This window comes from Borostomias antarcticus (genome assembly GCF_949987555.1).
Source record: "Borostomias antarcticus genome assembly, chromosome: 19".
NCBI classification, from domain to species: domain Eukaryota; kingdom Metazoa; phylum Chordata; class Actinopteri; order Stomiiformes; family Stomiidae; genus Borostomias; species Borostomias antarcticus.
The window spans coordinates 17,339,350-17,357,386 of NC_140252.1; the positions used below are offsets into that span (position 1 = coordinate 17,339,350).

Genomic DNA, 18,037 nt, shown 5'->3' on the forward strand with positions numbered 1-18,037 from the left:
TGTTATATTCTGCATCAAGCGATGGCAGATCATCTTGTTTTGTGTTTTGGTTCACGCATGGACGTTTCATCACGATTCGATCGAGGTTTCAAGCTTTTGAGTTTAGAATAACATTATGGTAGTGATTTGATATAGCCTGGGCCCAATGCATTTTGTTCCTAAAGCGTTTCTTATTGTCAGACTCGTTGTGAACCGTGTTCTCTGTGCTCTCTTTCAGTTCGGGAAGGGTGGGAGGAACACGGACACCCTGTGGACTACCAGTCCCTAAACGGTGTAGCCATGACACCCACCGTCACCCCCACCTCCCTCCGTTGACCTGCTCCCTCTCTCCGCTGGGCTGAGACGCACACCCTCCTCGTCCAGAAACTGTCGGGCAGGAATCAACATGGCTTCCCACAAGCGCGGTTTCCACTGCTTTGACGACGCCCGCCACAAGCCCCCGTCCCGTTTTGGCCCGCGCTGTCCGGCGACCCACGGCGCCGCCCGGGGTACGACCCGCCTGGAGCCGCTTGAAGGCAGCGGGTGCTGCCTATGCTCCGAACACTGGCAGGCCCAGGTCACCGGCGCGGACATGAGAGAGGCCAGGGCCTCTGCGTGGTACCACCCTCAACCACATCACCACCACCAGCACCACCAGTACGTCCACAGGAGGCCCGTGAGGCCCGAGGAGGACCCTGCTGGACACCCTGGCCACCGCCACGGCCACCTCCTCCCTCAGCGAGACAAGAAGAAGGTGGTGCTGGTGAAGAACAGCGACCCCTCGGTCCGGAGGACCGTCATGTTGCACCGCAGGACGCTGCGAAGCCTGGGCCTCTTCCTGGACGAGGTTTCCGAGTTCATGCAGTACCACGTGAGGAAGCTGTACACGCCGGGGGGCCGCAAGGTGAGCACACCTGCGCTAGGAGCCAAACAAATGTGACATATGATTATCATGGCCAACCCAGATCATGTGCTGTTTTTTCACATTGTCCCATACAGCATGTTGATGGGTGCATTACAGTTTGGCTCGGCTCTGTGTTGTGTGAAATGGTATTATTTTCCATGGTGCAAAGTGTCAGGTTACGACAACTGTCCGATGGCTGGCACAGAGGTATTTTGTTATAAGAAGTCTAGCCTCCGAATGGGACAATCTGTCTTCAGTGAGAAGCTAATTTGCAATGCTGACAATTTGTATATTCTTTGTCTAAGCTTTAAATCATCAATCAGTCAGTCAATCAGTCAGTCAATCAATCAGTCAATCCACTTGATTTGTATAGTACATTTCAGACAAGAATGTAAAACAAAATAAAAAAAGGAACGAGACAAAATGCATAAATAAACAGCGTGATAAAATGTGAAAGGGAGTATACAGTAGAAGAGATTAAAAAGGTGTGTTTTAAGAGCTTTAATTTTTTTTAAATTATTATTATTATTATTTTAAGCATCATGGCTTGAATAAAGTTAAGGTTTGTGGTGTTTCTGTAACAAGTGTAGTACAATATTCCTAATGAGACTTTTATTTGAATTATTCAAAAGGGAGGTGTAGCCAACACTATCTAAAGATTAGATAATTATGTGCCTTCATTTGGATTGGTTCTTTAAAATTGTCATTAAGACATTTTAAAAAATAAATTATATATGGGCTGAGTAACCCAGAGGCATCGTAGCGCTACGTTCATCGTAACGCTATGATGAACGCCATAGCTTACGATGAACATAGCGCTACGATGCCTCTGGGAAACTCAGCCATGATGTTTCTGAAAGAGCAGGCACAAGTATTTGGCAGTGAATATGTGATAGAGGCTCATAGAGAAGCAGAGGAGTGAGAGAGGCCTCTAGTGACATGAGTTAGGATTGCTTCATCTCCTATTGGATAGTTCCCTCTGGCCTCTACAAGCTGTGGACTTGTTCACTAAATTGTTTATCTCACTGCAAGAAAAAAAAAGGCTTGCAAAAACTGCTTTTTGAAAGTCTTACAGATATAGTATAATATTCACTGATAGCACAATCACATTGATAAACATGACTATGCTACTGTGCCGTAGGTTCAAACACGTATTATTGATCATTATGCATATAACACTGTAAAAGCACCCTGGGGTGTATTAAGTGTTTGGCTCCTTTAACAGGCAGATAGATACAGTACAGTAGTAGACCCATGTTTTGTAGCAGGAGTTAGTGGCTGTGCTGGCGCTGGCCCAGGCGTTTCCTGTCTGTTGGGGCGACATGCTCCTGCCCCCGCCCGTTCTGTCCTCTCTGGTAGCAGGCATGTCCTATTAGCACAGCCCCTCCACATGTACTTCCCAGGACAAACATGCTGTACAGCACTGCACTGCTCTCCATCGGGGCCTTTTAGCTACAGTACATCTTGTGCCATCACTAGTTACCCCATGAGGACACATCAATACCAAATCTTCACCACAGGGGCAATAGTCCTATAAGAAGTCTGAATCGGCTGAAACTATGTAGGAGCTTAGTGGTTGTTTGAAATGGTAAGGATATTTAGCAAGCAGTGAATTCTTTCTATCACAATCTATTTTATCTTATGGAGGACTTTCTCCTTTCCCCATAGCTAATAATATATGAAGTAATATGTGAGGTTACCTTTGTGGTTCATAGAGAATATGCTACTAAATGTAGGATGATGTGTTTTGTTATATCTGTAATGTCTAGACCCCCAGGAAGACTGGTGGTAGCTAAGGCATCAGCTAAAAGGGATCCAAAAAAAGAATAAAGGTTATTTTTGTTTCCTTTGTTGAAGTGCATCAGCAATGAAAATGTTCAACTTCATATGAATAGTCTTTGCATGTCAAAAGGCTATTCTGATGGTTTTCAACCTGGCCTCTCGTTATTATTATGACATGTTGTCTTTGGGGAAAATAACAACGATATTTTCTCACATAGGATGTGGCATTGCTTCTAGAATAAACATTAATCTTGGTCAAATATGAGCTATTTTGAAAGAGTAGAAACAGGTCAATGTTGAGAATAAACACGCCAGCTTGAGACCTGAAGTCTCTCAGAAATGCATCCTCCTCCACAGGGGCAATTAATTATCTTCATCTGGGCTTCGTGTGTCTGTGGATGAAGTCATTTATCTGTTTCGACTGCTGTACATTTTTACAACTGAGAACTGCCCTGTCAGCAACAACTGAATACATAAAAGTAAAGTGATTAGAAAAAAGTATTTTTTCTATTTTTCGATTTACCCGACTCATCATTTTTGTGTACGGTGTACATGTCGAAGAATGTGTGTGTGTATGGTGTACAGTACATGTCTAAGAAGGTTCTCAGTATAGAACCTTGTGACCCTCTTGGATTGTGTGGAGGCACCTCAGGTCATTTTATGAAAATGATTTTATAAACCAACCATGGGATTCACTGGATAAATCAACATCATTCAATGATTAATATCCTTCAATAGCAGCACACAGTACAGAACCCCCCTGTAGTTCACAATAGGGCCTGAGGTAAAATCACCTTGTTACTTGGTTCTCAATATTATTGTTAAAGGACACATTCGGTGTAGAAAGGCATGTTTGAAACAATGCAATTAATTTTTTGTGTTTTATAATTTTATAGGCCACGGTGTTCTGACACATTATTTCAGTGAAATACAATACACCTTTTTGACCTGACCTAAAACTGAATACTGGATTTTATGCGATATAATTCGTATTTTCTGCTGTTCTTCAATATCAGATTATCAAGTGAGTTGTATTCTGACCCAAAACTACATATCTAAAGAAAGGAAAGTGAGAAAAGTATTTTTATGTTAAGTTACCAAAACAAATTGGCGTACAATTTATTGAAATTAGGTCAACTTTATTTTGAATCTGGTATGGAGATTCCGTGTGAATCAATGCAGCACAGGAATTTGGAAGTAGATGGTGTCCTTGAACAAATAAATCATACATTAATTATGCTTGGTGTAATGGATTACAGTGACCAAGCCTTTGCGTATGCTTGTCTCTTGTAATTACTGTTTTTGCTTTGTCAGCAAACTTGTAAGGCTGCTGGGCCATCCTTGAGCTCTTTGCATAGTGACAATGGAAGTTGGGTAGTGATGGAATGTACTCAGATGATTCTTAGTGTACTTTATACAGGATTATGATGACAATCTTGTTGGCCTAATTGATACTCTTTGCTGCAGGCATGCTGCTAATCCAATGTTCAGTCTCCCTCTTGGAGGTTTTACATATCTGTTGGCCTCTAACACAATCTATATTGCTATAGATATTCCTGCAAATATTTAGACACAGTTTGGGAGGATGAATGTTAATTCACCTTCATCAACTCGTCATATTTATATCTATTTATGTCTTTTTTTCTAGATCGACAGTGTTCAGAGTCTCTTGCGGTGCCCCAGTGTGCTGGTCTGTGTGGGGCGTGAACCCTCACACCCCATCATCCTAGAACATTTTAAGCAAAACTCAGACGAAAAACTTCCACAGTTGACCCCGAGGTCACAGTCCAGTGTCCGCAGCGAGGGACATGAAAGCAAGAAAAATGGTAAGAATACATGTCAGGAATATTTCTGTTTAGTCTCGCATCCTATGAAATCGAGTATTTCTTCGGAAAACATATTTGACCAAGGCATACTCTGTCTCTGATCTATCCAACATGATCAAATTACCAAAATAAGAGTCATCTGATCTATGAACTAGAGCAGATTCAACTTGGCGCTCAGGTGAGAACAGGGTAATACAAGTCTTTCAGGTGCTCTTGGGGTTTGGGAGGGAAACTTCAATGCCAAAAACAGCAAGTCCCCAGGCACTCGAAACCAGAAGGCGAGGAAGGTAGGAGAAAAAAGCCTCTTGGGCTTAAAAATATTAAAAAACCGACATGTTTCGACCGGACTGGTCTTCTTCAGGGCAGAGAATGATCTGGTCTATGTTGTGAAATATAATAACTACTAACCACAATGCCCCTAATCTCGATACTACCATATGAGAATTCAAACATTAAGAACAAGGACCAAAAGAGCTCTTGTGGATTTAGAAAGTAGACAGGCTCCGGAGTAGAATAGATTATATTTTTACTGAGACATGAACTAAAGTTTTTAATGTACAAAGATAAATGTACTTGACAATGGGAAAAATGAATTGTGGCGACTGCCCCCAGGTAGTGGGCTCTCATACATGTAATGGTTGAATGAATGAACACGAAGGAACACACGCATGTACTAATGTACAGGGGTCAATTCAAACACCCCCGTACACAAATATCACATTTTCACTCCTTCATTACCACAAAGGAACATGCGTTATGGGTTGGAGACAATGTTTCCTGTGCACTTGTTTCTTTTTATACTATAATTTCATTGCTTCATATTAAGCAAAAATGTCCTTTGCCAAGGATGATATTCAATAAAACATTATTGTCCTATCATATTAAAACTGTTAATTAAAATGTTTATCAAACTGTTACTGTTCAATAAAACCTTTTGTAATTTGCCTTTTTTCTTTTTGACCGCAGTAAAGAAGAGCATTATCAACCCAAGATTTGAGTCCAGCAACAGGTCTGCACAGCACTCAGAATCATCTGAGAAGTCATTTCCAAACAGACTAAACTCCACATCACCAGGCCATGACTCCTGCCCTCAAGCAAAGGAAAGAAGTAATACGGACGATATAGAGAAAAGGGTACTTGTAAACAAAGATGGCAGCTTAACAATGCAGATGAAGGTCCGTTTCCGGATACTGGACGACGAGACGATACATTGGTCCACAGAAATAAAAAAGACACCAGGAACAAAAAATGATTACTCACTTGGGCACGGTCAAAATCACTACTTACAAGAAAGTAGCGTTGAAAGCTGTTCAGAACTAGAATCCATTTACGCAGGCGAGGCTGAAGAGGCATACATGGCCCAGCTTCATCAAAATCATCTGGTGGAGCCACATAGTCAGCATTGCTGTAGTCACTGCCAAGAGTATGACGGCTGGAAAAGACCAATGCCAGGTATACGGAGATCCATTCAGCACATTAGATCCTCCAGTTCCAGTGCATCCTCACACACAATGGTCTCTAAAAGCAGATTGGTGGAAAGCACGCGTACTATGTCCAGATCTAGTGAGGAGTATACAGAGCATGTAGTAGAGAAAGAAATTTGCATTCAGCAAACTGTGGAGGAGAGTGACAAAATAGAGTATTGCACCGTTGATCATTGTAATGGGAGTGAGGTGTCTAAGTGTGTGGGTGTTGATAAAACCCAAGCAACAGACAACGATGAGACCAGTGCAACCTCAGATCCCCCCAAAGATCAAGTTAGTGTCAAAATCACTGAGATTTCAGAGGAGGAGCGACCGGTGTCTGCTGTCAGTGCGTCCTCTGAAATACTGGCATCCCTCAAGGAGGACCAAGATGATGTGGATGATGACCTCCCACCAAGTGCTTCAAGAGTGGCTTCATGTTCTGAGAATAGTAACATTGAAGATGAAGAGCCCACCAGAAAGGCAGTTTTGAGTGCAGCAGCCCCTATGCAGCATTTGTCACCTCGTCCTCCAAGTAAGGCATCTAGCTGTTCTGTGCAGTCTGTCAAGTCCAGAAAGTCACTCAAGTCTGTGTCTTCAGCAGCAAATGGACTAGATGATCGGGATGAATGTAATAAACGGCCAACCGGTGCTTTGTCATCTACTTCTACAGTTTCCTCCAAATCCCAAAGGTATAATTGTCAGTGTGAAGCAACAACAGGTGTAGCGATGCCAGCTCATGATGATGAGGGGAAAGCCTTGGAAGAAACAGAGGGAAAAGACATAGGAACTGAGGGTAGGGCGATTAGCACAATGTCCGCCAAATCAAATGTCTCTACTAAATCAAGGTTAAGGCCCGAAGGGAAAGAAGAGGGAAACAGAAGCCGATCATCAAGTGCCATGTCTGTCAAATCAAATGCCTCTTTAAGATGTAATAAGTCCAAAGTAAAAGAGAATTTGGAGGACGAAGATGTAGAAGTATGGCAAACGGGCAAAATATCATCTAGTGTTATGTCTGTTAAATCAAACGCCTCTACAAAATCTGATGTGTGGGCAGCTGAAGAAACTACATTAGGTGAAGACTTACAAACCAAGGACAGACCACTGAGTGGTATGTCTGCCAAATCCACAAGATCAAATACATCTAACAAATCAAATATATCAGATATGGCAACAGAAGAAAATACTGAAGAACCCACTGCAGAAGACACAGAGAAAGAGGAGGATATTGAAAAGAGAGCACCCAGTACTAAGTCAAATGCCTCTGTCAAATCAAGGACGTCAACATTTTCTGAAAGCCCAGCTGACGAGGAGAACCAAAAAGAAGGGAGAGTACCTAGTTCTTTGTCAATCAAATCAAATGCTTCAACAAGGTCAAAGAAGTCACTTGTCTCTCATGTTCCTGCCGAGGAAGGAGCAGCAGAGGATAGAGTTCCTAGTGCTATGTCTATGAAGTCAAATGCCTCTACAAGATCGAGGAAGTCTAAAGCTTCTGAAGTTATTTCTAATGAAATAAAGGAAACTGAAGAGAGGGCACGTAGTTCAATGTCAACAAAGTCAAATGCTTCGGCACGATCAGGTAAGTCCAAAGCCTCTGAAGTTCCTGCTGAAGAAAATATGGAAGAAAAGAAAGACACGGAAGAGAGAGCTCCTAGTGCTATGTCTTCCAAGTCTTCTTTGAGATCAAATAACTCCAACTCTGAGGTTCCTATTGAAGACAATGGAAACAATGGGGTAGAATCATTTGAGGAGAGAGCACCTAGTGCTATGTCCGTGAAGTCCAATGTTTCAGCAAAATCAACTGAATCCAAGATTTTAGAGGTTCCTGCTGATGAAACTGCAGAGAGAGCTCCTAGTGCCATTTCTGCCAGATCCAATGTTTCCTCAAGATCAAGGACGTCCAAATCTTCAGATAATACTGAAGAGAGAGCGCCCAGTGCTTTGTCTTCCAAGTCTAATGCTTCTACACGATCAAGGAAGTCAAAAGCTTCGGAACCCCCTACCAAAGTAAATGATGTTGAAGAAACAGGTGAGAGAGCTCCTAGTGCTATGTCTGCCCACTCCAATGATTCTACAAGATCAAAGAAGTCCAAAGTGTCACATGCTCCTCTTGAAGACAATACAGAAGATGTTGAAGATGCACCTGAAAAGAGAGCTTCAGAAACACCTCCTGAAGAAGATGCAGAAGAACAAGAGGCAGATGAAGAGAGAGCTCATAGTGCTATCTCTGGCAGGTCCAATGTTTCTACAAGATCAAGGAAGTCAAAAGCTTCAGAAGCACCTCCTGAAGAAAATGCTGAAGAAGAAGCAGCAGATGAAGAGAGAGCTCCAAGTGTTATGTCTGCAAGATCCAATGTTTCTTTGAGTTCAAAGTCATCCAGAGCTTCTGACGTTCCTGCTAAAGATAATGTGGAAGATTTAGAAGAACTTCCCGTGGAGAGAGCTCCTAGTGCTATGTCTGCAAAGTCCAATGTTTCTGCACGATCAAGGAAGTCAAAAGCTTCAGAAGCACCTCCTGAAGATGCAGAAGAAAAAAAGGCAGATGTGGAGAGAGCTCCTAGTGCTATGTCTGCTAAGTCTAACACTTCTGCAAGATCAAGGAAGTCCAAAGCTTCAGAGCCCCCTCTTGAGGACAATCTGGAAGATGGTGACAAAGGCCCTGAAAAGAGAGATTCAGAAACACCTCCTGAAGAGGATGAAGAAGAACAAGAAGCAGTTGAGGAGAGAGCTCCTAGTGCTATGTCTGCAAAGTCTAATGTTTCTGCAAGATCACGGAAGTCAAAAGCTTCAGAAACACCTCCTGACAAAGATACAGAAGAACAAGAAGCAGCTGAGGAGAGAGTTGCAAGTGCTATGTCTGTAAAATCCAATATTTCTTCAAGATCAAAGAAGTCCAGAGTGTCTGATGTTCCTGCTGAAGACAATGTAGAAGATTTAGAAGAACACCATAAGGAGAGAGCACCTAGTGCCATGTCAGCTACATCAAGAAGTTCCTCAAGATCAATTAAGTCGAATGCCTCTGAAGTTCCAGCTATAGAGGTAGAGAGAACTGAAGAGAGAGCACCCAGTGCTTTGTCTTCTAAGTCTAATGCTTCCACAAGATCAAGGAAGTCAAAAGCTTCGGAAGCGCCTCCCAAAGTAAATGATGTTGAAGAAGCAGGCGAGAGAGCATTTAGTGCTATGTCTTCTAAGTCCAATGTTTCTTTGAGATCAAAGTCATCCAGAGCTTCTGACTTTCCTGCTAAAGATAATGTGGACGATTTAGAACTACCTGTAGAGAGAGCTCCTAGCTCTATGTCTGAAAAGTCCAATGTTTCTGCAAGATCAAGGAGGTCAAAAGCTTCAGAAGCAACTCCTGAAGAAAACTATGTTAAAAAAGAAGCAGGTGAGAGATCTCCTAGCGCTATGTCTGCTAAGTCCAATGCTTCTACAAGATCAAAGAAGTCCAAAGCTTCAGAGGCTCCTCTTGAGGACCATGTGAAAGATGTGGAAGGAGCACTTGAAGAGAGAGCTTTGGAAACACAGCCTGAAGAAAATGCGGAAGAAGCAATTGAGGATAGAGCTCCCAGTGCTATGTCAGCAATGTCCAATGTTTCTGCAATATCAAAGAAATCAAAAGATTCAGAAGCACTTCCTGAAGAAGATGCAATAGACCAGAGAGCAACTGAGGAGAGAGCTTCTAGTGCTATGTCTGCCAAGTCCAGTGTTTCTGCAAGATCCACAAAATCCAAAGCTTCCGAGGTCCCTGCTGAAGAAGTAGAGGAAATTGTAGAGAGGGCATCCAGTGCTTTGTCTGCTAAGTCCAATGTTTCCACAAGATCAAGAAAGTCAAACACTTTGGAAACACCTCCTGAAGGAAATTTTGTGGAAGAGGAAGCAGCTGAGAGAAGTCCTAGTGCTATGTCTGCGGGATCCAATGTGTCTTTGAGATCAAAGAAGTCCACAGTTTTGGATGTTCCTGCTACAGATAATATGGAAGCTTTAGAAGAAAATCTTGAAGCAAGAGCTCTCAGTGCTATGTCAGCAAAGTCCAATGTTTCTGGAACATCAAGGAAGTCTAAAGCTTCGGAAGCTACTGAAGTTCTGGCTAAGGAAAATAACAAACAAGAAGAAGAAACTGAAGTGAGAGCACCTAGTGCAATGTCATCAAAGTCTAGAGGTTCAGCAAGATCAAGGAAGTCAAAAACCTCTGACGTTCCTGCAAAGGACAATGCAGGGGGAGCAGAGACAGCTGAGGAGAGGGCTCCTAGTGCTATGTCTGCCAAGTCCAATATCTCTGCAACATCAAGGAAGTCCAAAGCTTCTGAGGTCCCTGTAGTGGATAATGCTGAAGAACAAGAAGAAACTGAGGGGAGAGCTCCTAGCACCATATCTTCTAATTCTCATGTTTCCGCAAGATCAAAGAAGTCTGTAGCTTCAGAATTACCTCCTGAAGAAAATGCTGATCAGGAATCCAGCAAGAGGGCACCCAGTGCTCTATCAGCCAAGTCCAATGTATCAGCGAAATCAAGAAAGTCCAACTCTCCTGATCTTTGTACAGAAAACCATGCTGAGGATGTGGTAGATGCTACTGAAGAGAGAGCCCCTAGTGCTCAGTCGGCTACGTCATCCGGCTCAGTACGATCAAAGAAGTCTAAGGTGTCTGATGTTCCAGCTAATGAAAAGACTGCAGAGAAGGATACTGCATATAGTGCATGTGATGTTCCTGTACACAGCAATGCTGAGGAGGAAAATGATGCAGAAAATAATGAGGACCAAGATGAACCTGCAGAAAATGATGTGGAAGAAGTACATGAAGGGAGAACACCTGGAGCCATGTCAACAATATCTAGTAAATCCAAAACCACTGAAGTTTCTGCTGAAGATGATAAAGAGGTGTTAATAGTAGGAGCTCAAGAAAGATCCCTTAGTGCTATGTCTGCTAAGTCAAATGTTTCTGCAAGATCAGGTAGGTCCAAGGTGGCTGACATCCCAGAAAATGAAAAGGATGAGGAAACTGAGGATCAAGCACCAAGCACATTGTCTGCAAAGTCAAATATTTCTGCGAGATCAAAGAAGTCCAAAGGCTCTGAAGTCCCTGCTAAAGGAAATGCTGACAAGGATATGGAGGAAACCAGCAGTGTTATGTCTGCAAAATCAAAGAAGTCTAAGATGTCAGAAATAGTTGCTGAAGAAACCATTGATGTTTCTGAGGTTCCAACTGTGGAAAGTCATGAAAATCTAGAAGAGGAAACTAAAGAGAGACTACCTATTGCTTTGTCTGTTAAATCACAAGGATCAGGCTCCACCAGATTAAAAGACGCTGAAAAATCTAAATGCATTCACTGTAACTCTCCTGTGCAAGAGGTCTCATTGACTCCAGCATCATGCTCTAGAACTGTTTCTAATGCCTCTGCTCATTCTGAATTAACACCCAGGCCATGTTCAGCCACCAAGTCTGTTGCATCAGAGAGACTCAGCCCAAGACCACCAAAAGGAAGTCCAACTAAAAGCAAACAGCCAATCATTTTACTTGGTGGTTCAAATGACATGTCCCATGTTGTTTCAGTGACTGGCCCTTGTAAAGAGAAGTCTGAGAACATGAGTCCATTAAATGGAGAATCTAAATCCAACATATCTGAAAGGTCTTGTGGTGGTGCTTTGAAAGCAAGAGACTGTAGCAGAAACGCCAGTGACAACAAAAGTGACAAAAGCAGCAAATGCAGACACAGGAAAGGCAGCAAGTCCTCGAGAAAAGAAATAGATGATGACATCTGTGAGCTGGTTCCATTAAACCTACCTAACGCCTCTCCAAATGAGGTTGTAAGTGAGTGGCTGAAAAAAATTCCAGTGGACAGTGCAACGTATGATGTCGGGGATGAATTAAATGAAAACGGACTAGAAACAAGACATTCCAGAGAAAAATTGACACACACAGAAAAAATGGATGGGATTGAGGACATGGTTACCACTGTAGAGTGTGACATGCAGAATGAAAAAGAGCTTAAAGAGTCAGATCAAGGTGCCGTGAACAATGTGCCTGATGGTGACAGCCCAGTTGAGGCAGAAGGGGAAGACCATCACCCCTGCACTGGTTCTCAAAGAGAGGATGCTTCAAAGACATTCCACTCCTCGGTACAGGTGATGAAAGTCTTGCTAAGTCCTAAGCTTGATAGATGTAACAGCTTACCAGTGGTTTCACCAGTATATGGCCGTAAACTAAGTACCTCAGCTAGAGGTCTCCTGGATTGCCTTGCAAAATTGCAATTAATAGAATTTGATTCTAATGACAAAAATGCCAAAGATACAAGATACTGGGAGCTAATGAATATCCTCCAATCTCTTTGGTTGTGTGACCCCTCAGTGAGCAACCAGAAGTTAAAGCAACATGACAAACAGAAAGATCAATGCCTGGGAGATGATGAATTCAACCTTAGATCATCCTCTGGTGTGGATGTTAGCAGTGGCTCAACAGGGTCAGGCAAGAGCAGTGTTAATAGTGGTGTGGCTAAGACACTGAATACTCAAGCCATTGTGGAAGGGGAAGCATTGGTGCAGTTACAGGAAGTGGATGAGACAGAAGAGGAGAGTCCAGAGTCTGCAACTCCGAGAACTGATCAGGCAACTCTAGATATAGCCAGTCATGTTGAATGGACACCAGAGAAAGGGAACAAAGGGATGGAAGAGGTGAACCAAAACGAAGATAATGTCTCAGCATCAGATGAGACTATTACAAGTAATGTAACTCCACAAAAATTATTAGAAACACCTCCGTCTTCAAACAAGAGCTCAGGAAATGATAGCAATGCACTTAAAGTACCAGACGAAAGTGAAAGTGACCCTCATGACAACACAAGCTCAGGTAGTCCCCCATCAGTGCAAAAGGCACAATTAACCCAAAAGATCCATCGGGATCCTGATCCTGTGTGGGTCCTAAATTTACTGAGCAGACTAGAAAAGCAGTTCATGACCCATTATGTTGATGCAATGGCAGAGTTCAAGGTCCGTTGGAACTTGGATGACAATGAGCAACTTGACACAATGATCAGTGAACTGAGAGATGAGGTAAGGAGGAGGATCAATAACAGTATTGACAAAGAGCTGCGGAAAATATATGGTAGAGCTGGAAGACCAAGACCTCCTAAAGAAGCCCTGTCACGAGAATCAACAGCAGTAACTGAGCAGAGGCGACGGAGGTTGAAGGTCATGCGCAACCAATCCATTGAGCCAGCAGAGGCAAACAGTGATGACGACACTGCCACTGGTACATCTTTCAGTGACCAACGCAGTGATGACGAATATTGTCCTTGTGAAACGTGTGTCAAGAAGAAATTGACATCTAAGCCTCCAGAGGTCAAGAGTACTGCTCCAGTCATGATGGATTTCGATTTGAGGAAAATTCTCCAGATGAAAAAGGAAGTGCCTGCATGTGAAAAAGAAAAGGAAAACACCTCAAATGAAACTAAGACTATAAAAGAAACCAATATGGCTGCTATCATGCTAGTTGACAATGTAATCATTGAGGCTTTTAAAGAAGTAGAGGACAATAAGGAGCACAGAAGAGCTGAAGATGAATCAGCAAAAGAAGCTGCAGAAGCCGCTACAGCTGAAGATGAATCTGCAGAAGAAGAAAGTGGTGAAGCAGCTATAGCTGAAGAGGAGGCTACAGATGAAGAAACTGCAGAAGCAGCTACAGCTGAAGATGAATCAGCAGAAGAAGAAACTGTTGAGGCAGCTACAGCTGATGAGGCTGCAGAAGAAGAAACTGCAGAAGCAGCTACAGTCAAAGATGGGGCTGAAGAAGAAACAGCAGAAGCAGCTACAGCTAAGGATGGATCTGTAGAAGAAGAAACTGGCAAAGCAGCTACGGCTGAAGAGGAGGCTACAGATGAAGAAACTGCAGAAGCAGCCAGAGCTAAAGATGAATCAGCAGAAGAAGCTGCAGAAGCCTCTAAAGCTGAAGATGAATTTGCAGAAGAAGAAATGGAAGAAGCAGCTACACCTGAAGATGAAATAGCAGAAAAAGAAACTGCAGAACCAGATACAGTCAAATATGAAGCTGAAGAAGAAGCTGTTGAGGCAGCTACAGCTGAAGAGGAGGCTACAGATGAAGAAACTGCAGAAGCAGTCACAGCTGAAGATAAATCAGCAGAAGAAGAAACGGAACAAGCAGCTACAGCTAAGTATGAATCTGCAGAAGAACAAGAAATTGGTAGAGCAGCTACAGCTGAAGATGAATCTGCAGAAGAAGAACCTGTTAAAGCAGATACTACTGAAGAGGAGGCTACAGATAAAGAAACTGCAGAATCAGCCAGAGCTGAAGATGAATCAGCAGAAGCTGCAGAAGCCTCTACAGCTGAAGATCAATCTGCAGAAGAAGAAAGTGGTGAAGCAGCTACTGCTGACGATGAATTGGCAGAAGAGGAAACTGGAGAAGCAGCTACAGGTGAAGATGAATCAGCAGAAGGAGAAACCGACGCAACAGCTACAGCTGAAGAGGCTGCAGAAGAGGAAACTGAAGAAGCAGCTACAGCTGAAGATGAATCTGCAGAAAAAGAAACTACAAAAGCAGATACAGCTGAAGGTAAATGTGCAGAAGAAGATACTACCGAAGCAGCTACAGCTGAAAAAGAGACTGTAGAAGCAGATGCATCAGCAGCCTCAGATACAGCTGAAGATAAGGGCGAAGAAGAAACTGGTGAAGCAGCTACAGCTGAAGATGAATCTGCAGAAGAATTAGATGTTGAATCAGCCACATATCAAGATGAATCAGCAGAAGAAAATGCAGAAGCAGCTACAGCTGAAGATGACGCAGGAGAAGAAACTCATGAAGCAGCTACAGCTGAATATGAGGCTGAAGAAGAAGAAGAGGAAGAAGAAGAAGCTGCAGAAGCCTCTACAGCTGAAGATGAATCTGCAGAGGAAGAAACTGCAGAAGCAGCCACACCTGAAGATGAATCTGAAGAACAAACCACAGAAACAACTACAGCTCAAGATGAATTAGCTGAAGGGGAAAAGGCAGAAGCAGCTACAGCTCAAGATGAGGCAGGAGAAGAAACTCATGAAGCAGCTACAGCTGAAGAGGAGAGTGGTGAAGAAGAAACTGCAGATGCAGCTACAGGTGAAGATGAGGCTGAAGAAGTAGCTGCAGAAGCCTCTACAGCTGAAGATGAACCTGCAGAAGAAGAAACTGGTGAAGCAGCTATAGCTGAAGAAGAGAGTGGTGAAGAAGAAACTGCAGATGCAGCTACAGGTGAAGATGAGGCTGAAGAAGTAGCTGCAGAAGCCTCTACAGCTGAAGATGAACCTGCAGAAGAAGAAACTGGTGAAGCATCTGCCACTGAAGATAAGTCTGCAGAAGAAGAAATTGCAGAAGCCGCCACAGCTGAAGATGAATCAACCAAAGAAGAAAAGACAGAAGCAGTTACAGCTCAAGAAGAGGCTGAAGTAGAAACTTGTGAATCAGCTACAGCTGAAGAGGGTGCAGAAGAAGAAACTGCAGACGCAGCTACAGCTGAAGATAAGGGTGAAGAAGAAACTGGTGAAGCAGCTACAGCTGAAGATGAATCTGCAGAAGAATTAGATGTTGAATCAGCCACATATCAAGATGAATCAGCAGAAGAAAATGCAGAAGCAGCTACAGCTGAAGATGACGCAGGAGAAGAAACTCATGAAGCAGCTACAGCTGAAGATGAGGCTGAAGAAGAAGAGGAAGAAGAAGAAGCTGCAGAAGCCTCTACAGCTGAAGATGAATCTGCAGAGGAAGAAACTGCAGAAGAATTTGATGTTGAATCAGCCACAGCTGAAGATGAATCAGCAGAAGAAGAAATGGCAGAAGCAGCTACAGCTGAAGATGAGGCAGGAGAAGAAACTCATGAAGCAGCTACAGCTGAAGAGGAGAGTGGAGAAGAAGAGGAAGAAGAAGAAGCTGCAGAAGCCTCTACAGCTGAAGATGAATCTGCAGAGGAAGAAACTGCAGAAGAATTTGATGTTGAATCAGCCACAGCTGAAGATGAATCAGCAGAAGAAGAAATGGCAGAAGCAGCTACAGCTGAAGATGAGGCAGGAGAAGAAACTCATGAAGCAGCTACAGCTGAAGAGGAGAGTGGAGAAGAAGAAACTGCAGATGCAGCTACAGGTGAAGATGAGACTGAAGCAGTAGCTGCAGAAGCCTCTACAGCTGAAGATGAACCTGCAGAAGAAGAAACTGGTGAAGCATCTGCCACTGAAGATAAGTCTGCAGAAGAAGAAATTGCAGAAGCCGCCACAGCTGAAGATGAATCAACCAAAGAAGAAAAGACAGAAGCAGTTACAGCTCAAGAAGAGGCTGAAGAAGAAACTTGTGAATCAGCTACAGCTGAAGAGGGTGCAGAAGAAGAAACTGCAGACGCAGCTACAGCTGAAGATAAGGGTGAAGAAGAAACTGGTGAAGCAGCTACAGGTGAAGATGAATCTGCAGAAGAATTTGATGTTGAATCAGCCACAGCTGAAGATGAATCAGCCGAAGAAGAAAAGGCAGAAGCAGCTACAGCTGAAGATGAGGCAGGAGAAGAAACTCATGAAGCAGCTACAGCTGAAGAGGAGAGTGGAGAAGAAGAAACTGCAGACGCAGCTACAGCTGAAGATGAGGCTGAAGAAGAAGAAGCTGCAGAAGCATCTACAGCTGAGGATGAATCTGAAGAACAAACCACAGAAATAACTACAGCTCAAGATGAATCAGCCGAAGGGGAACAGGCAGAAGCAGCTACAGCTCAAGATGAGGCAGGAGAAGAAACTGCAGATGCAGCTACAGCGGAAGATGAGGCTGAAGAAGAAGAAGAAGCTGCAGAAGCCTCTACAGCTGAAGATGAACCTGCAGAAGATGAAACTGGTGAAGCATCTGCCACTGAAGATAAATCTGCAGAAGAAGAAACTGGTGAAGCATCTGCCACTGAAGACGAATCTGCAGAAGAACCTGCAGAAGCAACTACAGCTGAAGATCAGCCTGCAGAAGACGAAATTGCAGAAGCTGCCACAGCTGAAGATGAATCTGAAGAACTAACTACAGAAACAGCTACAGCTGAAGATGAATCAACCAAAGGAGAAAAGGCAGAAGCAGCTACAGCTCAAGATGAGGCTGAAGAAGAAACTGGTGAAGCAGCTACAGCTGAAGAGGGTGCAGAAGAAGAAACTGGTGAAGCATCTACAGCTGAAGAGGGTGCAGAAGAAGAAACTGCAGATGCAGCTACAGCTGAAGATAAGGGTGAAGAAGAAACTGGTGAAGCAGCTACAGCTGAAGATGAATCAGCAGAAGAAGAAAATGCAGAAGCAGCTACAGCTGAAGATGACGCGGGAGAAGAAACTCATGAAGCAGCTACAGCTGAAGATGAAGCTGAAGAAGAAGAAGAGGAGGAAGAAGAAGAAGCTGCAGAAGCCTCTACAGCTGAAGATGAATCTGCAGAGGAAGAAACTGCAGAAGCAGCCACACCTGAAGATGAATCTGAAGAAGAACAAACCACAGAAACAACTACAGCTCAAGATGAATCAGCCGAAGGGGAAAAGGCAGAAGCAGCTGCAGCTCAAGATGAGGCAGGAGAAGAAACACATGAAGCAGCTACAGCTGAAGAGGAGAGTGGAGAAGAAGAAACTGCAGACACAGCTATAGCTGAAGATGAGGCTGAAGAAGAAGAAGAAGCTACAGAAGCCTCTACAGCTGAAGATGAACATGCAGAAGAAGAAACTGGTGAAGCATCTGCCACTGAAGACGAATCTGCAGAAGGAGAACCTGCAGAAGCAACTACAGCTCAAGATGAGGCTGGAGAAGAAACTGGTGAAGCAGCTACAGCTGAAGAGGGTGCAGAAGAAACTGGTGAAGCAGCTACAGCTGAAGATGAATCTGCAGAAGAATTAGATGTTGAATCAGCCACAGCTGAAGATGAATCAGCAGAAGAAGAAAAGGCAGAAGAAGCTACAGCTGAAGATGAGGCTGAAGAAGAAGAAGAGGAAGAAGAAGAAGCTGCAGAAGCCTCAGGTGTATCTGCAGAGGAAGAAACTGCAGAAGCAGCCACACCTGAAGATGAATCTGAAGAAGAACAAACCACAGAAACAACTACAGCTCAAGATGA

The 18,037-nt window shown here is 43.5% G+C and overlaps 1 protein-coding gene across 1 annotated transcript; it reads left to right on the top strand.

Moving 5' to 3' along the window:
• Positions 1-385: 385 nt before the first annotated feature.
• rp1l1b (rp1 like 1b) lies at positions 386-13,584 on the top strand (the record flags this gene model as incomplete). The annotated part of the gene is made up of 9 exons (XM_084454044.1): positions 386-883; positions 4,314-4,491; positions 5,458-5,760; positions 6,199-6,405; positions 7,672-7,775; positions 8,071-8,293; positions 8,549-8,695; positions 11,503-13,352; positions 13,474-13,584. 9 exons carry the CDS (start codon positions 386-388, stop codon positions 13,582-13,584), a joined length of 3,621 nt encoding a protein of 1,206 aa, XP_084310170.1.
• Positions 13,585-18,037: the final 4,453 nt, after the last annotated feature.